Source organism: Bos indicus x Bos taurus, chromosome X, assembly GCF_003369695.1.
Source record: "Bos indicus x Bos taurus breed Angus x Brahman F1 hybrid chromosome X, Bos_hybrid_MaternalHap_v2.0, whole genome shotgun sequence".
Lineage (NCBI taxonomy): Eukaryota > Metazoa > Chordata > Mammalia > Artiodactyla > Bovidae > Bos > Bos indicus x Bos taurus.
Window position 1 is genome coordinate 63992755 of NC_040105.1, and position 24285 is coordinate 64017039.

Genomic DNA, 24285 nt, shown 5'->3' on the forward strand with positions numbered 1-24285 from the left:
TTGTTGAATGAATGAATGAATGAGATAAGTAAAATAGATTTACTTAAGCCCTTATACTAGTAACTGACTTTAAAAATTTTTAGAGAAAACATGAGGCAAAAGGGATGAGGAAGGCCAGTGCTCTATGGTGACCTAAATGTGAAGGAAATCCCAAAAAGAGGGGGGATATGTGTATACGTGTGGCTGATTCACTTTGCTGTATAGCAGAAACTAACAATGTTGTAAAGCAGCTATATGCACATGTGTATGTGTATGCACACTTATTCATGTCTGACTCGTTGCGACCCCACAGACTGTAGCCTGCCAGGCTCCTCTGTCCATGGGATTTTGCAGGCAGGGGTACTCCAGTAAAAAATAATTTCTTAAAAAAAAAGAGGTGAGGAGGGAAGGCCTAGGATGGAATGGTCAACCCTGAGGCGAAGAACATGGAGGAATGAGCTTGAAAAGGAGCTAAGAAGCTTAGCTCAATCCCATTTATAGACTGAAAAGCACTCAAATCAACTTTTGTGATGATTTTAATGTTTTCTGTAACTAACTAAACCTGCCATTTTTGCATCTCTGTCTTTTTCCCAAAGTTATAAAAATTAAAAAAAAAAAACAAAGTTTTCAAATTTTGGAATAAAGTATAGAAAAAATTCTTCATAATCTCGGGGAAATTTTTATTAAAACAACACACAAACATGCAAACCTTAAAGGAAAGGATTGATACATTCACATTAAAATTAAGAACTTTAAAAAATCTCTAAAAAAGAGAAAAGACCGTCTACAAACAAGGATAAAGATCATCTATTCAACAGATATTATTGAGCAACAATAACAGGACAGTAATGGTCCTTAGGATAAATTAGTAGACAAGTCAAAACAAAATTCCTGCCTTTAAGGAGCATTCTATTGAAATGCATAATATGTTGAGCAAAAGGGCCCAGGTACTATCCTAAGTACTTTATATATATATATATATTAACTCCTTTAATTGGCACACATGCGTATATATGTGTGTCTATGACAAGTTTATGAGTTAAGTACTCCACAGATGAGAAAAATGTAGATCAAAGAGGTTAAGAAAACTTTGGCACAGAGAGATTAACTGCCGGAGATCACACAGTTATTGAAGGGAGGAGCTGGGAGTTGAACCTAATCTGGTTCCAGAGACTATATTGACATTCACAGTACCCAACTGACAAAGGATTAGTATTTGTCAAGAGATCCTACATATCAACAAGTAAAAGCTAACTATTAGGAAAATGAGTAAAAGATGTAAGCAAGGAGTTTCCAGAAGAAATATGACCTATAAGTATAAGAACCAATGCTCAACCTCTTTAGTAAATAGGGAAATACAAATTCAAACTGCAAAAGGTAGCATTTTACACTAAATTGGCAAAAACTTTAAAGTTAAAGCCAAGTGTTAGGATATGGAGCAACGTGAACCCACACCCTGCTGAAAGCATATGATGTAATCACTTTGGAAAACAATCTAGCATGTCCTAGTAAAACGGAATCTGCCCAGAACCTATGATTCAGCAGTTCCACTCCTACGCATATGCCCTAGAGAGACTTTTATACATGAGCACTACAACACATGGTTAAGAATGTCCTAGAAACAGGGTTCATGATAGCAAAAATAAGCTGGAAACAAACCAAATGTCCATCAAATAAGACCATGGATAAATAAACCACAGTACATCCATCCATATTCATAGAATGGAATACAAAAAAGCAGAGCTACGTATGTCAACAAAGATGAAACTCAAAATCTTAGTGGTTGAGTGGAAAGAGTCAAGTCAGAGAGAAATACCATATATAAGTGTGTGTGTGTGTATATATATATATAAATATACACAAAAGTCTATGAGTGCTCAGTAGTGTCCAACTCTTTGTGAAGCCATGAACTGTAGTCCATCAGGCTCCTCTGTCCATGGAATTCTCCAGGCAAGAATATTGGAGTCTGTTACCATTCCCTTCTCCAGGGGATCTTCCTAACCCAGGGATCGAACCCAGGTCTCCTGCATTGCAGGCAGACTCTTTACCATCTGAGCAACCAGGAAAGCCCTATACATTCCTATAGAGAGAGACAGAATAAACATGCAAAATACTGACAACTACTGACTTGAAGAGATAGATGATATACAAATGTGTATTATACTATTCTTTCAACTGTCCTGTATGCTTGAATTTTTTTAACTGGAAAAACTAACTTTGAAGGCCTTTAGAAGAAGCATGCTTTGTCTATTTCACCATAATTCGCACCATTCTCTATTATAACTCTTTAGCCTGTTCCCTCATTTCTAGTACATCTGGTACCTAGAGACATTTGAGTTTGCAACTGGTAGCTCAGCTTGTAGGTCTTGGTCCCTCTTGCATCTCCTTGTCTCCTGCATGTACATGGTTGGTTTGGCCATTCCCACAGCCTGAACAAACCATATGTGAAGGTTGGGTTTTAGGAGAGGACAATACAAGCTAATGTAATTCTCCAGTACCCTGCAATAGGGAAGGAAGCCCTCTTCACCTTCCTCCCAGCAGTTACAGAAATTTCAGCAAGTGAACTACACCTTATGAGAAAAAAGGTGGGGCCTTGAAAAAGTCTAGCCATGCCAGCTAGTTTCTCCTAGAAGATGAGGAATAAATCAATGAGTCTATATTACTCTCTGGCATCAAAGGTGAAAAGGATGGGAAAGGAAAATCTTCCAGCAACATCAAGGGGCCTGTGAGGTTAACAACTGTATCAGGGATATAAAGTATGAGATAATTGCCTGTAACCTGTGCCTTGACTTGTGAGTTAAAATCCCTTGAAGGTACATAGGCATCAGAGAGTCTGCAGCCAATAAACTGTTCTTCTTCAGACTGATCAGTTTTTAGCCCCATAGAGTCTAGTGGCACCGGGAAAACTGAAGCAGCTTCCAAGTTAGTATCTGCCCAGCCATATTTGGTGATATGACAGGTTTTTTCTTTGCAAACTCTGGTTTTCACTCCCGCAGCGCTCACACTGCACTAAACAAACCCTTGATTCCTACCACCCCCAGCTTGCCTATTTCTGCACACACACCACACAGCATGAATGCATACAATTGTTTAGCATGCAATAGGCTTAGAAAGGACTAGGCAGATAGCCAGAGGCAGGCAGGGTCACTTGGGGAATAAACTGAGGCTGACTGGTGGCACTGAATGCCAAAGAAGGTAGGGAAAGCACAAGGCTGCAGTCCGATTGTTCTTATCACATGAAAAGAAAGATGGAGAGCATTTGAACTTCTGACCTCCACTCACCTCTGACCTAGCCTAGCCCTGGGTGGTTTCTACTGGCCGTGTCACCTTATGGAATGGACTTGTCTTTTGGTTTATTCTTGCTTTGACCTCCACACCTTGCTGACTTTCCAGATCTTAACACTTCAACTTGTTTCTGTCATCCAGCTCTCCATAGGACCAGGCTTAGCTTTGGGGAATATTGACACCTGTCCATCTTTCCCCTTGACCTGCTTTGGCTATATGCTGTCCACTTCCTATTGTGAGAGAGCTCACTTAAGGATTTGATGCTGCTATCATGAAACCTTACCAGGCCAGGGACTGAAGATATGGAAAAGAGGAGCTCTATTACCAAAGCTGTAGTATCAAGAAGATATCTTCAATATATAGAATGGATAAACAAGAAGCTCCTACTGTGTAGCACAGGGACTAATTATCACAGGAACAATATCCTGTGATAAACCATAATGGAAAGGAATATGAAAAAATATATATGAATGACTGACTCACTTTGCTGCATAGCAGAAATTGGCAAAACACTGTAAATCAACTATACTTTAATAAAATAAACTAAAAAAGACGAAAATACCTTTGGACATCTGAGAAGGAAGTGAAGGGCAAGAGCAGATAATTAGTTGCTAAATTGTGACCCAGGGGCAAGGTAGTACTTCTCATGTGTAGTGCTCAAGAGGGCAATTCCTACTGCAAAGGTGAGTAGGTAGATACATACATACATACCTACATAGGTAAGTGGATAATTAGGGAAGGGGGACATCTGTAAACAATGAGAATGTCTAATCAACCAAGAATTTTAATTAGTACAATTCTGTGAGGTCATGTTTAAAAAATGGTGGGAGTAGAAAAGAAAGGATCAGTATATTTACTAACAGTCAGTTCTCACATTCCCAAGTTCCCTAATTTCTTTTATCCATTACTTCATTTTCTCTGATACAATTCATAATGGCCAGGACCACCTATATACCAAAAGTCCCCAGCCTAGGGAATTGCAATCACTCTCCTTAGTTCAAGCGAGACTAGATTTTTTTTTTTTTCTCAAAAAGAAAACAATATGAAAGCAAACAACGTGATTTGACACGGCAGATTTCTTTCCCTGATCTTTCCTAAGTTTAGGCTGATCTCAGTGATCCACAGCCTTCAAGACCCATTTCTTCATGTTTCACCTCAGCCCTGGACTTGGCTTGTGTTTAAACATTACTGAGTTTGAGCGGAAGTGAAACTGATCAGCAGCCCTGCTAGGTCTAGTACATTGGAAGCCTTCAAGAAATCTGTTTCCTGAGCCGTTTGGAGAAGAGGGTCAAGCCCTTTCTTCAGACCTAGTTGTCTCTTTGGAGAGAGAGAGGCTGATTCTGCTGACTACACTACCTGGTCACTGGACCTTACCTGGGTTAACCGAGGCTTGAGGAAGTGGCCCACTTTTTGCACCAGTAAATCCTAAAAACTGGGAGAGAGGAAACTGAGCAGTGCCCACTGAAAGGGCTGTGGGTAAGTGAGTGTTTCTGACCAGTGACTTTTCACCCACCATTAAAAGACCTAGAAATCTGACCAGATTAGTAAAAGAGGCATATCTAAAAATGACTGCTTCCTCAATAATAGGGTATTGGTTAAACAAATCATGGCATAGCCATACAATGAAATGATGAAGTTATAGAAGAAAATTGACATGAAAAATGTCCATAATATACTGTAGGTGAAAAGGCAGATTAAACCCAGTATAGAGGGTCTTCTCTGGTGGAGCGTTGGATAAGAATCTGCTTGCCAATGCAGAAGGAAGATTCCACATGCTGTGGAACAACTAAGCCTATGTGCCACAGATTCTGAGCCTATGCTCCAGGGTCTGGGAGCTGCAGCTACTGAAGACCTCGTACCTACAGCCCGTGCTCTGCAACAAGAGAAGCCACTGCCATGAGAAGCCCAAGCACTGCAACAAAGAGTTTCCCTCACTGACTGCAACCAGAGAAAGCCCACACACAGCAACAAAGATCCACCCCAACCAAAAATAAATTAATTTAAAAAAACAGTACAGAGACTATGATTCTCTTTTGATTAAGAAATTATATATAATAACTAACATTTATTGAGCTTTAAATATGACCATATAAATAAACAAGGAACTGAAGAAAATGCTTTACATTAATTACTTACCCTCTTGACAAATCAATGGTATCTATAGATATTATACTCACCTTTTACAGATGAGGAAACTGAGGCACTAAACAGTTAAGTAATTGGTCATAGTTCCCTTAAGTGGCAGAGCTGAGATACAGACCTGGATATGTTGGACTCAAGAGCCTAAACTCTTCACAGTGACACAATATTTATCTCTATATTCATACAGGAAAAAGTCAAGAAAGAGAGATACCAGGATAAGAACAGTTAACAGTTGTTATTTCTGGATTGTGAGGTTATGAGTGACTTTTGTTTCCCTTATGTTTTCTTGTATAGTGTGAAATTTTTAGTAATTACATGGATTATTTGTATAATCAGGGAAAATAATAAATCAATTTCCATTTTGAAAAAAGCAAATAAACCATTGTTTCTAACCTGTAAGCAGCAAACCACTGTGGGTAGGTGAGGGTGGGGGTACTAACTTATATTACAAGGGTTCTGGAAATTCCTATATGGCCCAAGCACTGTCTAGAATGAATAAAAAATATGCTTACACACTTTTTTTCAAATGTCCTGATGTATACTGTCATGATATATAGCCATAGAGCTGTCATTTGTTTTATGTATCTATCTATATCAATCAATGGATGTTAAAAATACATCTATTTTTAATAGTTGTGGAAGTCCATGATATTATAAACATTAAAATAGGAAAATAAAGAATGTGATCTGCTACTAAAAGGAAAAATATATGTACACATATACTCTCTGTAGCTTGAGGGTCTTCTCAACAACTTACCTCCTTTTGGCAGGAGGATAAAAGGGAAAAACTAAAAATGCACAAATTATTAAAAGTTAATCCAGGAAGAGTTCTGAAAAAGATAATTTACAAGGACAAAAGGGCATGGACAGGGAGTTGATGTTGGCCTAGAAAATTCTGTTCTGGAAAGGCAGAACGCTAATCTCCCCTATGTTGCCAGGGGCTAGTCCTCACCCCCAAGTACAGGGATGTCAACAAGGATTGCAAGAGATGCTGCAATACCTGAATGCTCAAGCTTGCTCCAGGGCAAGGCTGATGTTCAATTAGCAGGACGAGCTGAAGTGGGAACAGCCCTCCAGGTGCAGAGAAGGCAAAGTATGCAGAACTCCGTCTTTTGCCAAAATGACTCAAAGGTCAGCACTCGCCTTCTTTCCTCTCATTCTTATTTTGCAACGTGTCCCTTGTCCTCTATTTCTATATAACCTTTTGTCCCCCCAATTCATTACCCAGGACACACTCCTCCATAGGATTCCTATGATCTCATTACCCATAAGAAATCACAGACCTCAAACTAAAATACTCATTCACTGTTCATTTAATACTGAGGGCCTAGGACTTTCCAGGCATTATGGGCAGATGCACTAAAAAATAAGATATGGTCCCTACCCCTTTAGAAGCATACCAACTCTAAGAGTGAAAATCAAATGAAAACAAAACACCAACAATTCAATTTGTTTCAGCGGGCATGAAATTATAACAAGGCAAGAGATGAAAATCAGAAAGAAGAATGAGGGCTTTGCTGCCCCCCTCACTTTGGCCTGTATGTGGTGATCACTTATGCACCAGGCTTTACCCCCTCACTCCTGCTCCTGGGAGCTTATTCTGAGGTCTGGAAGACTGGCTTACTCCAAGGGAAATAGTCTTTGACAGGTCAATGGCAGGGGGTAAAGGAAAATAGGAAGTAGGATTGTTCTGTATTAAAAATAAAGGAAGATCTTGCTGAAGGGCTCAAACCTGAGTCTGATCCAGTGTTTGAATCCAGCTGCCAATCTGGGGGAAGTACAGACACACAGCAGGCAGAATCTAGACTGTGGGAGATTCTCTAGGTCAAAATGGTCAGGAAAAGAAATGGATGGACGGGGAAACTGGAAACTAAAACAGACTTAAACTCTTACAAAATGCCAAAGTCGTAAAAGACAAGGAAAGACCAAGAAACCGTCATAGATTGGAGAAGACTAGAGAGACAGGATGACTAAATGCAACGTGGGACCTGATGACACCCTGAAACAGAAATGGACATTAGTAGGAAAAACTAGTGCAATTTGAATAAAGTCTGGAGTTAACAATAACGTTCCAGTATTGGTTTCCTAGCTCTGATAACTATACATAAGATGGTTACATAAGAGGAAGATGGGTAAAGGGCATAGGGAACTTTGCAACTCTCCTATCAATCTAAAATTATTCCCAAATAAAAAGTTTTAAAAAGACAGAACCTAAGGCACATAATAATTTTTGTAATGGACAGGACTAAACTATGGTAATTAGGGAAGTGTGTTTGAGTAATAAAACCATGGAAAGGCAAGGGAAAGATTTTTCTAAATGTCAAAGATAATGGTTACTTTGGGAGGAGGAAGAGGGTTGTGATTGTAATGGGGCATGTAAGAGGCTTCTGGGGTGGGTGAAAAACATCTATTGCTTGACCTAATGGTTGCAAGGTATTTGTCTTATAATAATTCATTAAGTCATACATTTGTTTTAGAACACAAGAAATTTTCATCTTTGTGTGCATGTTTCATGGTCATCTTCAACCACTATTAACATTTTGTCATACTTGTTTAATCTATCTCATTTTTTCCTTGGAGTATTTTAAAAGCAATTCTAAGACATCTGGGTATCTGTATCCGGGTTTTTTTTTTTTTTACAATGAAAATTTAAAGAGAGAGACATAACATCCAAATATAATCAGTGGACCTTGTTTAGATCCTGATTCAAATTAACTACCTGTAAAAAGATATTTGAATATAGATTGGATAATAGATATTAATAGAGGAGTATTAATTTTGTTAATGGTGATAATGGTATTTCTTATCGAAGAAAACATCCAAATTTCTGTAGATGCATAGTGAAATTTAGGGGTGAAATGACATGATGTCTTAGAGTTGTTTTAAAATACTCCAAGAAAAAAAGTGGGGAGATAGATGAAACAAATATGACAAAATGTTAATAGTTGTTGAAGATGAACATGAAACATGAATACAAAGATGACAATTTCTTGCATTCTCTAGTTTTGTGTGTACATGGAAATCTTTATAATAGAAAATTGTAAAAGAGGGACATCCCCAAACCAGGCTGTCTCAGTGCAACAGCTTCAACAGACACCTGGCTCTAGGTGCTCCCCAACTCCACAAACCCGCAGTGCTCCCTTCCCACTAGCCATCTCTCTGAGGTCACAACACCTACAATCTCAGAGTAACCTGTGATGTGAAGGGTGTTTCCCTTCTCTGGACCTCTGGGTCACTAGGACTAGATAACAGCCCTTCTCACCTTTTCTCCATCCTGACGTCCTAATAATCCCAGGAAAAAGATAGGACTAGATAACAGCCCTTCTCACCTTTTCTCCATCCTGACATCCTAATAATCCCAGGAAAAAGAGTCAAAGGGCAAATATGGGCAGGGCCAGGGCTCAGATCTGTTAAGACTGTCCTTATACACCAGGGCCTGCCCACTTCAGTGGGTGGTAGGTATGGGGCAGGACAAAGAACAGATAGGGCAGGTAAAAATCCTCATAAATCATATGTGTTCACTACTGAGCGAGCTTCCAGAGGCTAGTGGCACCTTTGGTTGGAACACCGTTCTGGGATCTTCACTTCCTTCAGGCTCCTCAGCACAATGCCTTGTTTCAAGCAGCCTAAGCACTTCCAGAGTCTGGTACTTCTGCACTGGCCACTGAGCTACCTTGGCATGTGTGAGTACTGATCCAAGAGAGCATGGCAAGAAGCTATAATCAGAGGCCAGGACCAGATCTGGGGCAATTTTTATGTTCATGGGAAGTCTCATCTCTCGTCAAGGAGTCTTGAGCTCCCTAAGTGCCCTGAGAAGGAAAAGATAGAACCTCGCAGGCAGTAAAGACAGGTGGAGTGGGAGGAGGTACAACAGAGTCATGATACTTCTGAGCAGATCTATCTAATTTCAGCCCCTCCCTAACCCTCACTATCTGGACAGGGAAAATGAGGCCCATGGAATAAGATGATACATCTGTAATCTTAAGGTAGCATGGGGAGTGGAACAGAAGCATTAGCATTAAAGACAGAGAAGTATAACCTGTGTTTGAACCATTGGATTTTCCATTCTGGGAGGGGAGTGGTAGTAGCATGGTTGGAGTGGGAGGGGAGATAGAAATAATGGAAGGAATGGTGAACAGGCAAGAATAAAGGGCTGAAGATGCTGTATGCAAGGAGTATGGAAAGATATTGATACTATATGGGCAAGGGAGGGTGAGCTAGTGGTTTAACAAGCATTCAAGGGTGAGGAATAGGGAGGGAAATAGGAGACGAGGGAAAAGACAGTGTATTAATGGAAGCAGTGGGTGAAAAGCTGGTAGCAGGCAGGGAGCAGGTGTAGGGGGACGGTGAGCAGGCAGGTGGACAGAGATGAGAGGTAAGCAAATAAATAGGGCTGGTGTGTATGGTAGATGAAAGAGGGAAAGTTTGAAGGACAGGTGGATGTGGCTGATGGACAGGCAGGAGCTGGATTGTGCAGAAGGCCAAGACCAGGGGTTTGGAGGGCTCTTAATAGGGCTGGACATGGTCAAGTTCTGCTGGCAGCACAAATTTGGTCTGATCTGCTCCCTCATCAGTTTGGATCTTGCAGCCATTGGCCATTTACCTACTGTTTACATCCTGGTGGCCACTACCAGCCCTTTACTTTGTCTGGTTTCTCCTGGACTGGAAGACCCCAGAGCAAGGTAAGACTCATGGACCTAGAAATAACAGGATTCAAGAATGCTCCATCTCAACCTGTAACCAAGGAGTTCCACTTACCATGCCACAGGTCTCTCATACAAGTTCTCGGAGCCAGGAGCTGGCTCCTCTCGGGGAGGGGCTGGGCCAGCCAGGACCATCCTGGGGTCTCTTCCTTTTCCACTTCCCTAGCAGAGCCACAGTCCTTCCAGGCTGCTCTGGAAGTGCTGGGTGAGTGAGAGGGCTGGGCTTGGCACACACAGACACATCCCCTACTGATATTTCTATCTCAGGTGGAAGGAGATCGGCCTGGGTAAGGAACTGGTGTGTCTGGACCCACATCAGGGACTATTTTCCCATTTCCGTAAGTGTCTCTTCCCCAGCATCCCTCACAGTTCCCCAAATACTAGGCACTGATGCTAAATGACTAGGGTTGTCCAAAAGGAAAGTGAGCATCTCAGAGAAGTCTCAGCGCAGGCTAGACAGACTTCAGGGTCCAACATTGCTACTGGGCATTTGCTACACTGCTAATATACTTTGGATGTCCTGGTAGGCATGACCTACCGGATGATGCAGGCAGAAACACAAGTACAGTTCAGATCAGTTTAACAAACTCTGATTGAAAACCTACTCTATACCACATAGTTTGGGGTAAAGAGAAGTGAGTAGGATGCAGTCCTCAGCCATTAAAAAAGTTCACATCCAATGGGGAGGACAGATGAGTACATATTCATGGTTTGGTACAAGGTACATAAGTAGTTCAGACCAGGTGTAAGGAAAGGCTTCATAAACAAAGTGATATCTAAGCTGGTTTTCAAAGCTCAGTAAACTAGCACTGGTAGGGAGTTGGGGGAGAAAATACCAGGAAGAAGTTGTAGAAATGTACTACTATGCTGCTCCTCTGTGCACTCTTTGGAGTAGATAAGAGATACTGCCAAGATTTTTGCCAACCTTTTTCATATGACAGCATTCACAGAAAATGATCCTACGCCTAAAGGGCGGAGACTGCTTTCCAGCCACAGGCAAGGAGCCCAGCAGTTGTAGGTGTCCCCGATTCTACTGGTCTCCCAGAGGGCAAGGAGTCAGATATCTTGACCCCCTCAACGCCACTCCTGGCCTCTTTGTTGAAAAGTTCTGCTTTAGAGAGTTCCCTGAACCCTCTAAGGCATCTTCACCCTTGCTTTCTCGTGTGATCTCATTTCGTCACCTTTGATATTTCTCTCTGTGGCTGCAGATCCTGAAGACTAAAGAGCTATCACCAGAGCACAACTATCTCATGGGAGTTCACCCCCACGGCCTCTTGGCCTTCGGCGCCTTCTGTAACTTCTGCACTGAGGCCACAGGCTTCTTGAAGATCTTTCCAGGCATCACTCCCCATCTGGCCACGCTGTCCTGGTTCTTCAAGATCCCCTTTATTAGGGACTACCTCATGGCCAAAGGTGTTTCTGACCATACTTACTAGAGTTTCTGGCTCATCTCCCCACTTGGAAATACACCTTTTTAAGCCCCACCCCTCCTTCTCAGCCTCCTGCCATCTTAGCACAGTAGTTAAAAAGTATATGTTGTAGAGCAAACTGCCTGGGGTCGAATCCTGGCTATGCCACTTACTGTGTGGTCTTGGCAAGCTACTGAAGCTCCATTGGTCTCAGTTTCCTCATTTGTAAAGTGGTGCTGATGATAATAGTCTAACCTCAGATGTGGCGTGATGATTAAATGAGACAATACAAGTAAAACACCCAAGATAGCACCTGCCAAAGAGTATGTGCTCCATAAATAATAGCTGTTGCTATTAGTGGCAATCCAGGAAAAGGAAAAGGTAGAATTACAGTTGGGGATTTAGAAAGTCTTTCTGGTTTTTTCCCACTGAAAACCTTCCTACTATAGTTTTGACCTAGTGCCTCCTGTGAACTAGAAATATTGCCTCAAAGTGAAATGTGCTGCATTTGCTTGTCTTAGCCCTCTCTTCTCCACACCCTTTGTTCCATTCACTGATTCTCTTTCTGGGTCCCATGGTAAAGGGGGCACACAAGCCAGTGAGTCAAGCAGAGGGTATTCCCCCTCAGCCATCCTCCCCTCTCTTGATCCTTTTGCTCCTCTCTCTGCTCCTTGGCTCTCCTCAGGTGTGTGCTCCGTGAGTCAGCCAGCTATTGACTACCTGCTGAGCCATGGCACTGGCAACCTTGTGGGCATTGTAGTTGGAGGAGTGGGAGAGGCCCTGCAGAGTGTGCCCAACACCACCATGCTCATCCTGCAGAAGCGCAAGGGCTTTGTGCGCATGGCACTCCAGCACGGGTAGGTGTCCCTCCTGGGCAGAGGTGGGTGGCCTCTGAGCAGCAGGACCTGGTAGGTGATGCCAAGATGAATCAGACATGAGTCTTACCCTCATAAAACTTACTAGTGAGTGGAAGAGACGACTGTAGAATTTCAAAGAGACTTAGGTCATCCACTCCTCTGGAGCTAGCTGGACCAGTTCATAGAAAGGCAACCAGAGATCCAGATTCATTATCGGGGGGCTTGGCTAGGGCTTACCTAAGACATAGATGATGCCCACATCATCTCTAGCAACATTGATATCTATATCTGTTCATGGTAAGTGCAAGAAGCAGTACATTATGTTGAGTATGCATTGTAGGGTCTGGAGTCAGGGGCCCTAATTTCAAACTCCGGCCCCATGGCTTACTGCGAATTCTGGGACAGGTTATTCAGCCGTTCTGAGCCTTGCTGCTTTCCTCTTCATCATGTGGCTACTAACAATTGTACCTGTTTCATAGGATTATTGTGGGGTTTAAATGAGTTTATCCACATAAAAGACCTACCATGTGCCCGGCATACAGTAAGAGATAAATGTTAGCCACTCTGCTGTGCATGCTTAGTTTCTCTAGTCATGTCTCACTCTTTGCGACGCTATGGACTGGGACCCGCCAGGCTCCTCTGTCCGTGGGATTTTACAGGTGAGAATACTGGAGTAAGTTGCCATTCCCTTCTCCAGGAGGTCTTCCTGACCCAGAGATTGAACCATTGTCTTCTGTATTGCAGGCAGTTTCTTTACTGCTGAGCCACCAGGGAAGCCCCACTTCAGTTAGTGACCAACTCTTTGGGACCCTATGGACTGTGGCCTGCCAGGCTCTTCTGTCCATGGGATTCTCCAGGCAAGAATACTGGAGTGGATTGCCATGCTCTCCTTGAGGGGATCTTCCTGACCCAGGGATCAAACTGATCTCCTGCATCAGGGGTAAAGAGAGGGAGTAAAGAGCAGGAGGGACTTCCCAGGTGGAGCTAGTGGTAAAGAACCTGCCTGCTAATCCAGGAGACATAAGAGACCTGGGTTTGATCCCTGGGTCAGAAAGATCCCCTGGAGAAGGAAATGGCAACCCACTCCAGTATTCTCACCTGTAAAATCCCTTGGACAGAGGAGCCTGGCGGGCTACAGTCCATAGGTTGCACAGAGCTGGATACAACTGAAGTGACTTAGTATGCAAGCAAAGAGCAGGAGTCCAAGGCTAGAGCTGTGGGGGCTCCATCATGTCAGCATGCCAGTTCACTGGACACAGGGACAACTGTCCTCTAGCAGCTTCACAGAAGAGGGGAAGTACTTCTGAGGACCTTGTCTGAGTGGCCTGTTTGTCAGCTTGGAGCATAATGTGGTGGAGAGAGCTCTGAGCTGGGAGCAAAGAGACCTAGGTTCTAGTCTAGCTCCTGCCACTCACTGAATACCTATGTGACCTTCCCCCTCCTGAACCTGGGCTTCTGGAGCTGTAGAAAAAAGAAAATAACCTCTCGGTGTGTTTTTCCACTGTCTCTGCTGTGAGGAACCAAAAGAGGTAATATGTGCCAAAACACTAAGAGATCGCCAGTAGTAATTCACAAAGATTTGTGTAAGAGAGACTGTTTTCCTTACTCTCACAGGAAGACATAAGGAGCCTGCTTTTCTACGTAGGGCTCTCTCAGAGTGGATTCCCATGGCTCTATGAGAGGGAAACAACTGTACTCCGCTCTAGTCTCAAGACCTAGGACAGAACACCTTATGCACAGTCCCTGCAGGCGAGAGGCACCTCATACATATACATACACATCTGTGCCAAACCATCGTCTTTTACTCTGTGCTTCCTACTAGAGACATATACATACACATCTGTGCCAAACCATCGTCTTTTACTCTGTGCTTCCTACTAGAAATAGATATTCCCCTTCAGGACACCTCCTGGAAGCTTTTTCTTTATGCAGTGTGGGTTCCTGTGGATTTCTGCCCCCATATCTTGTCCTTGTGATCCTGGCCCAGAGAGAGTACTCTCATTGGTCTTGAAAATTTCAGGAAAAAGAGATACTAACGACAGGAGCCATATTCGGTGCAAGAAGAAATGTTTTACACCACAGGGATTTTATAATAGATGGGAGCCTGGCCAGAAACAAAAGTTCTTCCTGGGGGGTTCTCCACCCCAGGCTGTGTTTGGGAAATTAATCAAGGTTTTCCTACAGGGCTCATCTGGTCCCCACCTACACTTTTGGAGAAACTGAGGTGTATGATCAGGTGCTGTTCCATAAGGACAGCCGTATGTACAAGTTCCAGAGCTACTTCCGCCAGATTCTTGGTTTCTATTTTTGCATCTTCTATGGACGAGGCTTCCGCCAAGGCTCCACTGGGCTCCTGCCGTACCCGCTGCCTATCGTCACTGTGGGTGAGTCCTGCTCTCAGCCCCTAGGCCAGCTCAGCTTTTCCTCAACCTCAACCTCAGGCCTTTCCAATCTCCGCACCCCCCACCAGCAAAGAAGAGGACAGCCTAGGGGGAGTAGTTGGGAGCTTACTTGGGATGTGAAAGGATTGGGCCCAGGGAAGGAGAAGGAGGTTAAAGAAAGAAAAGATTCTAACACTTGACCCTTCTCTTTTCCCATCTCTCTTGGCAGTGGGGGAGCCTCTGCCTCTGCCCAAAATCGAAAAACCAAGCCAGGAGATGGTGGACAAATACCACGCCCTCTACAAGAAGGCCCTGACCAAACTGTTTGATCAGCACAAGACCCAGTATGGCTGCCCAGAGACCCAAAAGCTGCTTTTCCTGTGACTGAAGGGGCAGTGTGCCCAATAGCACAAGCCTGGGAGAAAAGATTCATTAGCTGCCAACCAAAAGAGGGGGAAAGAGAGAAGCCAGAGGGCTGTGTGTGGTAGGGGAGGGCACTAGGAATTCCTTCCTTGCTACAGAGCCTTTGCAGTCTTCCTCCCTGAATTGCTTCACTGAGTCACTCCTTTAGGCCTGCCCCCTGCTCTGCCCACTATCCAGTCTCCTACCAGATTTCCTCTCTGAGCCCAACCTGCCAGGGACTGAAGGACTCAAATGTTAGCCAGGCAGCCTGAGTAACCACCACTATGGTTGCTGTTGTTGTGCTAATGCATTTTTAAATTAAGATATATTTACATACCATCAATTTAATCCATTTAAAGTATAAAATTCAGTTGTATTTAGTATACTCAAAGTTGTGCAACTACCATCACTATCTCATTTTAGAACATATTTCCCCAACCCCCCAAAAGAAACCCAGTACACATTAGCAGTCACTTCCCATTCTCTCATCCCCAGCCCCTGCCAACCACTAATCTACTTTCTGTCTCTAGGGATTTGCCAATTCTGGACTTTTTATATAAATGGAATCATAAAATATGTGATCTTTTGTGACTGGCTTCTTTCTCTTAGCATGATGTTTTCAAGGTTCATCCATGTTGTAGCATGTATCAGTACTTCATTCATTTTATGACTGAATAAATATTTCATTTCACCAACTGATGGACTTTGGGTTATTTCCAATTTGGGGCTATTATGAATAATGCTGGTATAAACATTCACATACAAGCTTTTGTGTGGTAATCATCTGTCTCTAAATATGTCCTTTCCTTATGTCCATACCACTGAGCTAACAAGCACACCTTTCAGGTAGGTAGATTGAAGCTATTTTACTCAGGATTACATTTCAATTGGCAGAGGCATTTCACATAGGTTACGATGTCCTCTGACACTGTAATCCCAAGGTATTTGCAACCATTTCCTCTTTTTTATGGCTGAATATTTTATTGTCTGTGTATGTGTGCATCACATCTTTATCTATTCATCTGACAATGGATAATTAGATTGTTCTCATGTCTTGACCATTGTGGGTAATAATACTGCAAAGAACATGATGATGCAGATATCTCTTTGAGATAGTGTTTTCATTTCCTTCAGATATATAGCCAAACATACAATTGCTGGGTCATATGGGGTTTATAGTTTTAATTTTTTTTTGAAGAATATCCATACTGTTTTCCACTGGCTGTACCAAATTACATTTCCATCAACAGTGCACAAGGGTTCCCTTTTCTCTACATTCTCACCAACACTTGTTATCTCTTGTCTTTTTGATAATCATCATCCTGACAAGTGTAAGATGATATCTCGTTTTGGTTTGGACTTGTATTTCCCTGATGATTAGTGATGTAGAGCATATTCTTATATACTGTTGGTCATTTGGATGTCTTTTCTGAAAAAATATCTATTCAAATCCTCTGCCAATTTTAATATCAGATTATTTGTTTTTTACTGCAATTGAGTTGTAAGAGTTTCTAAATGGTCTTTTTAAAAAACTCTTTATTGAGTTTGTTACAATAATGCTTCTGTTTTATGTTTTTTGGCCTCAAGGCATATGGGATCTTAGATCCTTGACCAGGGATTTAACCCACACCCCCTGCATTGGAAGGTGAAGTTTTAACCACTGGACCACCAGGAAAGTCCCTTTAAATGGTCTTTTAACTTTTCAGCCTTTGCTATATTTTTAAATCTGTCTTTTGCTGGTTTCCTTGTGAAGGAATAGATATCTGTGCTTTTATATACTCTTAAAATTCTCAGTATACAGCCTTAAGCTGTATTAATGAGCAAAACAAGTTATTACACTTTCTTTTCATGTACCTGCATAACACTCATATATTTGAATTCAAAAATGCTGTTTTAAAAATTCAGTTTATTTAAACTAAAAAACAAAACAAAAACAATTCACCCATTTCTCCCATCTACCCCGATCCCACTTCTGGCCACCACCAATCTGTTCTCTGTATCTATGAGTTTGGGTGTTTGTATGCATTTATAGATTCCACATACAAGAAATATCATTAGTATTTGTCTTTCCCTGTCTCACTTATTTTACTAAGCATAATGCCCTCAAGATCTTTCCATGTTGTCACAAATGGCAAGATTTCATTCTTTTTTTATTGCTGAGTAATCTTCCATAGTTTGTGTGTATTTCACAATTTTTTTATCCAATCATCTGTTGATGAACACTTAAGTTGTTCCCAAATTTTGGCTATTCAAAATAATGCTACTATGAACATGAAGGTGGCATACATCTTTTTCAGTTAGTGTTTTTTGTTTCTTCAGAAGCAGAATTGCTGGGTAATACGGCAGTTTTATTTAAAATTTTTTGAGAACTCTCCATACTACTTTCCATAGTGGCTGCACCAATTTACATTCCCACCAAAGGCTCTCTTTTCTCTACAACCTCACCAACACTTGTCATTTCTAGTCGTTTTGATAACACCCATTCTAACGGGTGTGAGGTGGTATGTCACTGTGGTTTTTATTTGCATTTCTGATGATTAGTAATACAGAGCATCTTTTCATGTACCTGGTGACCATTCAATGTCTTCTTTGGGAAAATATTCATATCTTCTGCCCCTTTTTTAATTGGTTTGTTTGTTTGTTTGCTATTGAGTCGTATGAGTTCTTTATATATTTTAGATATTAGCCCCCTATCATAGATATATGATTTGCAAATATTCTCTCCCATTCAGTAGGTTGCCTTTTTGTTTTGTTGACGGCTTTCTTTGCCATGAAGAACTTTTTTAGTTTGATGTGATCCTACATGTTTATTTTTGCTTTTGTTTTGCTTTTGATGTCAAATTCAAAATAATCATCACCAAGACCTGTGACAAAGAGGTTACCACATATATTTTCTTTTAAGAGTTTCACAGTTTAGGTCTTATGCTCAAATCTTTAATCCATTTTGAGTTAGTTTTTGTGTAGGGTGTAAAATAGTGGTAGTTTCATACTTTCGCATGTGGCTGTTCAATTATCCCAACACCATTTATTGAAGAAATTCTCCTTTCCCCACTGTATATTCTTGACTCCTTTGTCACAAATTAATTGATCATATATATGCAGGTTTATTTCTGGGCTCTCTATGCTGTTCCATTGGTCTGTGCATCTGTTTTTATGCTAATATGATACTGTCTTATTATAGCTCTCTATATAGTTTGAAATCAGGGAGCATGATGACTCCAGTTTTGTTCTTCTTTCTCAAGGTTGCTTTGGTTATTCAAGTTTTTAATGTTTCCATAGAAATTTTGGGATTGTTCATTCTATTTCTGTGGGAAAAAATGTCATTGGAATTTTGTTAAGGATTGCATTAATCTGTACACTGCTTTGGATAGAAAGGAAATTTTAACAATTTAATTTTTCCAATCCATGAGCATGGAATAACTTTACATTTATTTGTGTCTTCTTTAATGTCTTGTATTTTTTGATATGCAGATCTGGTTAAAATTATTCCTAAGTATTTTATTCTTCTTGATGCAACTGCAAATGGGATTTCTTTCCCTTAAATTCTCTTTCTGATAATTTATTATTAGTATATAGAAATGCAACAGATTTCTGTGTACTGACTTTCTGTCCTGCAACTTTACTGAATTCATTTATTAATTCTAACAGTTTTTTAAATGAAGTCTTTAGCATTTTCTATACATAGCATCATCATCTGCAAATAGTGACAGTTTTACTTTTTTTTCCAACTTGTATACCTTTTATTTCTTTTTCTAGTCTAATTGCTTTGACAAAGACTTCCAATACTATATTTAATAAAACTGGTGAGAGTGAGGATCCTTGTCTTATTTCTCTTATTAGAGGAAAAGCTTTCACTTTCTCTAAGAATCCATAACAAGTTGCTTCTGAATCAATTACTGACTGTTCTATTTATCTGCTATCTTTTCACCTGGTAGGTTAGTCCTTGCCTACTCTGAGGCTGGATCTTCCTTGATAACCCTGATACGTCTTCCTGGATATCTCAGACATTCACTCATTCATTCACATCATTCAGCAATATTTATTGATCATCCATTATCTGCTAGGCAGTGGGAGTAAATAAGTCAGACACTTACTCTGTCCTTAAGAAACTTAGTCTACTGGATGAATATTCAAATGAAGTTTGTAGTTATTAATGTTGACTTCTTATGTAGCAAGTATTCTCACACACAGACTATATAAAGCTTTGCACATGAAAGAGAAGTGATGATGTCAGGTTACAACAGAATGTATACAATGAGTTTCACAAGACAACTGGAGGAATTTAAATTGCTGAGTTTCAGATTCATTAGGTTCTTGATTTTCCAAAAAGTTGCTTAAGTCCATAATAAATATGACAAAACATTATATACTGTTAATCTTGCTTTTGTAACTCTGAATTCTTTCAGAAAGGAGTTTAACATGTTATAAAAGGTCAGTGCAGGAAAGTCAGTTTTTAAATCAGAAATAAACTAAGCAGTATGTAACAGACCCTGCTCATATCCTACCCAATACTCATTGTCCCCAGTCTTTCTCACATGGAGAACTCCAACCTTGTTTGGGGCAGCAATAAATCCAACTTCTCATACACATAGTTCAAAGTGGTCACATGACCTACCCCTGGCCAATGAAATTTAAGCAGAAGTCAACTGGGTGGGGTTCTAGAAGGGCTATTTCTTTTCTAATAAAGAAAAACAGTTTAGTTTACCAGATCCTTTAGACTTTTGCCTTATGCTGTTATACCTTTCTTCCTGCATAGAATATGAATAATATGCTTGGAAGTTGAGCGGCCATTTTTACAACCATAACGATGAAAACCACACACTACAAAGAGGGTGAAGTGGGAAGCTATGTTGATCACCTTGAGCACATGCACCCACCCTTGGACTGCCTACCTTGGATTTTTTTGTTTTAAAAAAAACAAACAAAAAAACACCTATTTTATTGAGCTACCACTGTAGAGTTTCTGTTACATGCAGCCAAATGCAGTCCTAACTGATACACCGTATCTGAAAAGGGAAAGATTCGCAGGAAAATATTTAACATTTTATTAGGAGAAGAAGTGGGTTTTTTTTTTTTTTTTTCCATTGGAAAGTAATGAGATTTTCTGCAAAAAAAAAAAAAAAAAATACTACTTTCCTTTTTTTGGTCTGTATTTACCCGTGGTGGAAAGCAAGACAGCTAAGAGAGTAGGAGACATAAGCTAACTCCTTTTCTCTGACCAAGTGGGATCAAGATACTAGAGTTCCCTTACGAGAGCAATGTCTCCTAAAATGTGTCTTCACATAGTATGTTCTTGAGATGTACCACAGGGAAAGAAAGAAAGAAAAATTTCCTTGTTCGATAAGTTTGGTAGATATTGCGTCTAGAACCCCTTCTTCTTAGAAATCCACAGTGGGCATTATAATGTTAAGGACTGATAAATTCTGTAGTAAAGAAAGCTGCTTAACATTTTTAAACCCAATCCCTTAAAAACTTAGTTACAGGACTTCCCTGGTGGTCCAGTGATTAAGAGTCCACCTGCCAGTGCAGGGGACATGGGTTCAATCCCTGGTCCAGGAAGATTCCACTTGCCACAGGGCAACGAAGCCCACGAGCTGCAACTACTAAGCCCACGTGCCACAACTACCAAAGCCCGTGAGCCCTACAGCTCGTGTTCCGCAACAAAAGAAGCCAGCACAATGAGAAGCTTGTGCACCACAATTAGAGAACGTCCATGTGCAGCAATGAAGACCCAGCACAATGAAAAATTAATTAATTTTTAAAAACTTTGTAACACCTATTACTATCTGAGAACATGTGCTTTGGGAAACTGCAGTAGATAAATGAATAAAAACAAAAACTTGTACAATCAAAGTAGCCTAAATCCTCAAAGAACCAGTGCAATGGCTGCCTTCTGGAAAGGCATCCAGCAAGAGTCAGAGTGGTTAAGAAAAAATGTTTAATTCACATTGAAAGTATAGTAAAGGGAATGGGGCTTGCAATGAGCAATAAGCTAAATATCAGTAAAAAGTACACATGCTGAGCAGATGCCAGCAGCACAAAGTCACCTGAGAGGTCATTAGTTGACTTTTCTCTTGAGTTTTTTAAGTACCTCTGGTTTCTCCTTCCCATCAGTAGATCCAGTAAGACCGGGGGCCTCAAGCTGTGGTACAAAATTAACCATGATAACCAGTCAGCCCCATGTAGGATTTCATTTTCTTTCTCTTGAAGAGTTTCCATGACCCAGATAACCGTGATGGTATGATCACTCACCTAGAGTCAGACATCTCGGACAGCTCAGTCAAGTAGGCCTTAAGAAGCATCACTACAAACAAAGCTAGTGGAGGTGATAGAATGCCAGTTGAGCTATTTCAAATCCTAAAAGATGATGCTCTGAAAGTGCTGCACTCAATATGCCAGCAAATCTGGAAAACTCAGCAGTGACCACAGGACTGGAAAAGGTCAGTTTTCATTCCAGTCCCAAAGAAAGGCAATGCCAAAGAATGTTCAAACCACCACACAATTGCACTCATCTCACATACTAGCAAAGTAATCCTCAAAATTCTCCAAGCTAGGCATCAACAGTATGTGAACCAAGAACTTGCAGATGTTCAAGCTGAATTTAGAAAAGGCAGAGGAACCAGAGATCAAATTGCCAACATCTGCTGGATCATGGAAAAAGCAAGAGAGTTCCAGAAAAACATCTATTTCTGCTTTATTGACTATGCCAAAGCCTTTGACTTTGTGGATCACAACAAACTGTGGAAAATTCTTCAAGAGATGGGAATACCAGACCACCTTACCTGCCTCCTGAGAAACCTGCATGCAGGTTAAGAAGCAACAGTTAGAACCGGACAAGGAACAACGGACTGGCTTCAAATCGGGAAAGGAGTATGTCAAGGCTTTGTATTGTCACCCTACTTATTTAACTTACATGCAGAGTGTGTGCGTGCGAGCTTAGTCACTTGAGTTGTGTCTGACTCTCTGTGACCCCATAGACCATGGCTTGCCAGGCTCCTCTGTCCATGGGATTCTCCAGGCAAGAATACAGGAATGGGTTGCCATTTCTTTTTCCATGTGAAATGCCAGGCTGGATGAAGCACAAGCTGGAATCAAGACTGCCAGAAGAAATATCAATAACCTCAGATAAGCAGATGACACCACCCTTATGGCAGAAAGTGAAGAGGAAGTGAAGAGACTCTTGATGAAAGTGAAAGAGGAGAGTGAAAAAGCTGGCTTAAAATTCAACATTCAAAAAACTGAGATCATGACATCTGGTTCCATCACTTCATGGCAAATAGATGGGGAAACAATGGAAACAGTGACAGCCTTTATTTTCTTAGGCTCCCAAATCACTGGATTTAGTGACTGCAGCCATGAAATTAAAAGATGCTTTCTCCTTGGAAGAAAAGCTGAGATCAACCTAGACAGCATATAAGAGCAGAGGCATTACTTTGCCAACAAAGGTGGCATAGTCAAAGTCATGATTTTTCCAGTAGTCCTGTATGGATGTGAGAGTTGGACTATAAAGAAAGCTGAGCGCTGAAGAATTGATGCTTTTGAACTGTGGTGTTGGAGAAGACTCTTGAGAGTCCCTTGGACAGCTAGGAGATCCAACCAGTCCATCCTCAGGGAAATCAGTCCTGGATATTCATTGGAAGGACTGATGCTGAAGCTGAAACTCCAATACTTTGGCCACCTGATGCGAAGAGCTGACTCATTTGAAAAGACCCTGATACTGGGAAAAATAGAAGGCAGGAGGAGAAGGGGATGACAGAGGATGAGATGGTTGAATGGCATCACTGACTCAATGAACATGAATTTGAGCAAGCTCCAGGAGATGGTGAAGGACAGGGAAGCCTGGCGTGCTGCAGACCATGGGGTTGCAGAGTCGGACACAACTGAGAAACAAAAACAATAATGTACACTTTGACTCAATAAGGGATAATTCACCTTCTTCCCACTTTGTCACCAAATACATAAGCTCTGGAAATAAAAAATATACCAAGGTATCCATGTAGACAGACTCACTCTGGTTGTACTCAAGTATTTTTGCACTTCCTTTTGGTGACAAGTCATATCTCAGTTCACACTGGAAATATCAGTTCTGTAGAATATGGCAAGTAACCCACTGAATGAATTCTTCTGAAATCTTTGGAAAGAGGTAGAGGCACCTAGGAACTCAAAGGGAGGGGGCAGTATACATGCATGTAAACAGATTATGATTACAAAAGCTATTTGAGGTTGGTCTCTTTAGTTAATTTCATTGGCTAATATATTTTGTATGCATAGATCCAGGTTGATAGGGAATCACTTGTTATTACCTTTCTGAATATCTCATCCTCCCTGAATTCTCTTAGGCATTAGACACCATTGCTTACTTTCTTAATCTTTCTTTTTTCCTTTCATTCAAAGGATAACTTTTATAAGTCCTTTTTGGGTGGAAACTCCCTTCTCCCTTGATACAATGCCACAGTCCCAATCTGTTTCATACCAATCCATCACTATAGTAGTCATCTCTCAGTGATCAGTTCTTAGCCTTCTGCTTCTCACACTCAGGGATTCATTCTTGGCATGAACTTAACTATCACTTCTAAGTAGCATCAAGTCCATATCTAGAATTCTGGTTCTTTATCCAGCTACACTAAAGTTGAGAATTTTTGAGAAGGGGTTTCCACCCACAGGAACTGTAAATGATATTTTTGCATTCATTACTCCATTGACACTTCATAACAGCCTTGCCAAATAGATATTACTATCTCCAGTTTATCAGTGAGGAAACTAAAAGCTCAGAGAGATTAAGTAACATGTCCAAGATCAAGCATCTAATGAGCACTAATCAAGAATTCAAAGATAACATCTGGTTATGTGACTAAAATTGTTCCTCTACTACTCCTCATCACCTCATTCACCAAGACAGTGAGTTTCATCACATGCATGAGACAGAAGAAGCCCTAGGTGAAGCATTTAGCATAACCAGTTAGGGACTGTGGGATCCTATAGTAGAAAATGTGGGGAAAGCAAAAGCTCAGATACACAACTTTCTCCTCTTCACATCCACAGTACTCTTACAGGTAGGCCAAGCAGTGAGTAGCCAGTGTAGTAAGATGTGCGACATCCTGGAGAGGCATCAGTTCAGTTCAGCTGC

General features: G+C 41.1%; 1 protein-coding gene across 1 annotated transcript; it reads left to right on the forward strand.

The window, feature by feature from the left end:
- The first annotated feature begins 9013 nt into the window (after nucleotides 1–9013).
- AWAT1 (acyl-CoA wax alcohol acyltransferase 1) lies at nucleotides 9014–15376 on the forward strand. The gene is made up of 7 exons (XM_027533408.1): nucleotides 9014–9089; nucleotides 9981–10088; nucleotides 10377–10447; nucleotides 11318–11522; nucleotides 12204–12375; nucleotides 14560–14759; nucleotides 14986–15376. The coding sequence occupies exons 1-7, from the start codon at nucleotides 9014–9016 to the stop codon at nucleotides 15138–15140; spliced, it is 987 nt and encodes a 328-aa protein (XP_027389209.1). The 3' UTR covers nucleotides 15141–15376.
- The last annotated feature ends 8909 nt before the right edge of the window (nucleotides 15377–24285 follow it).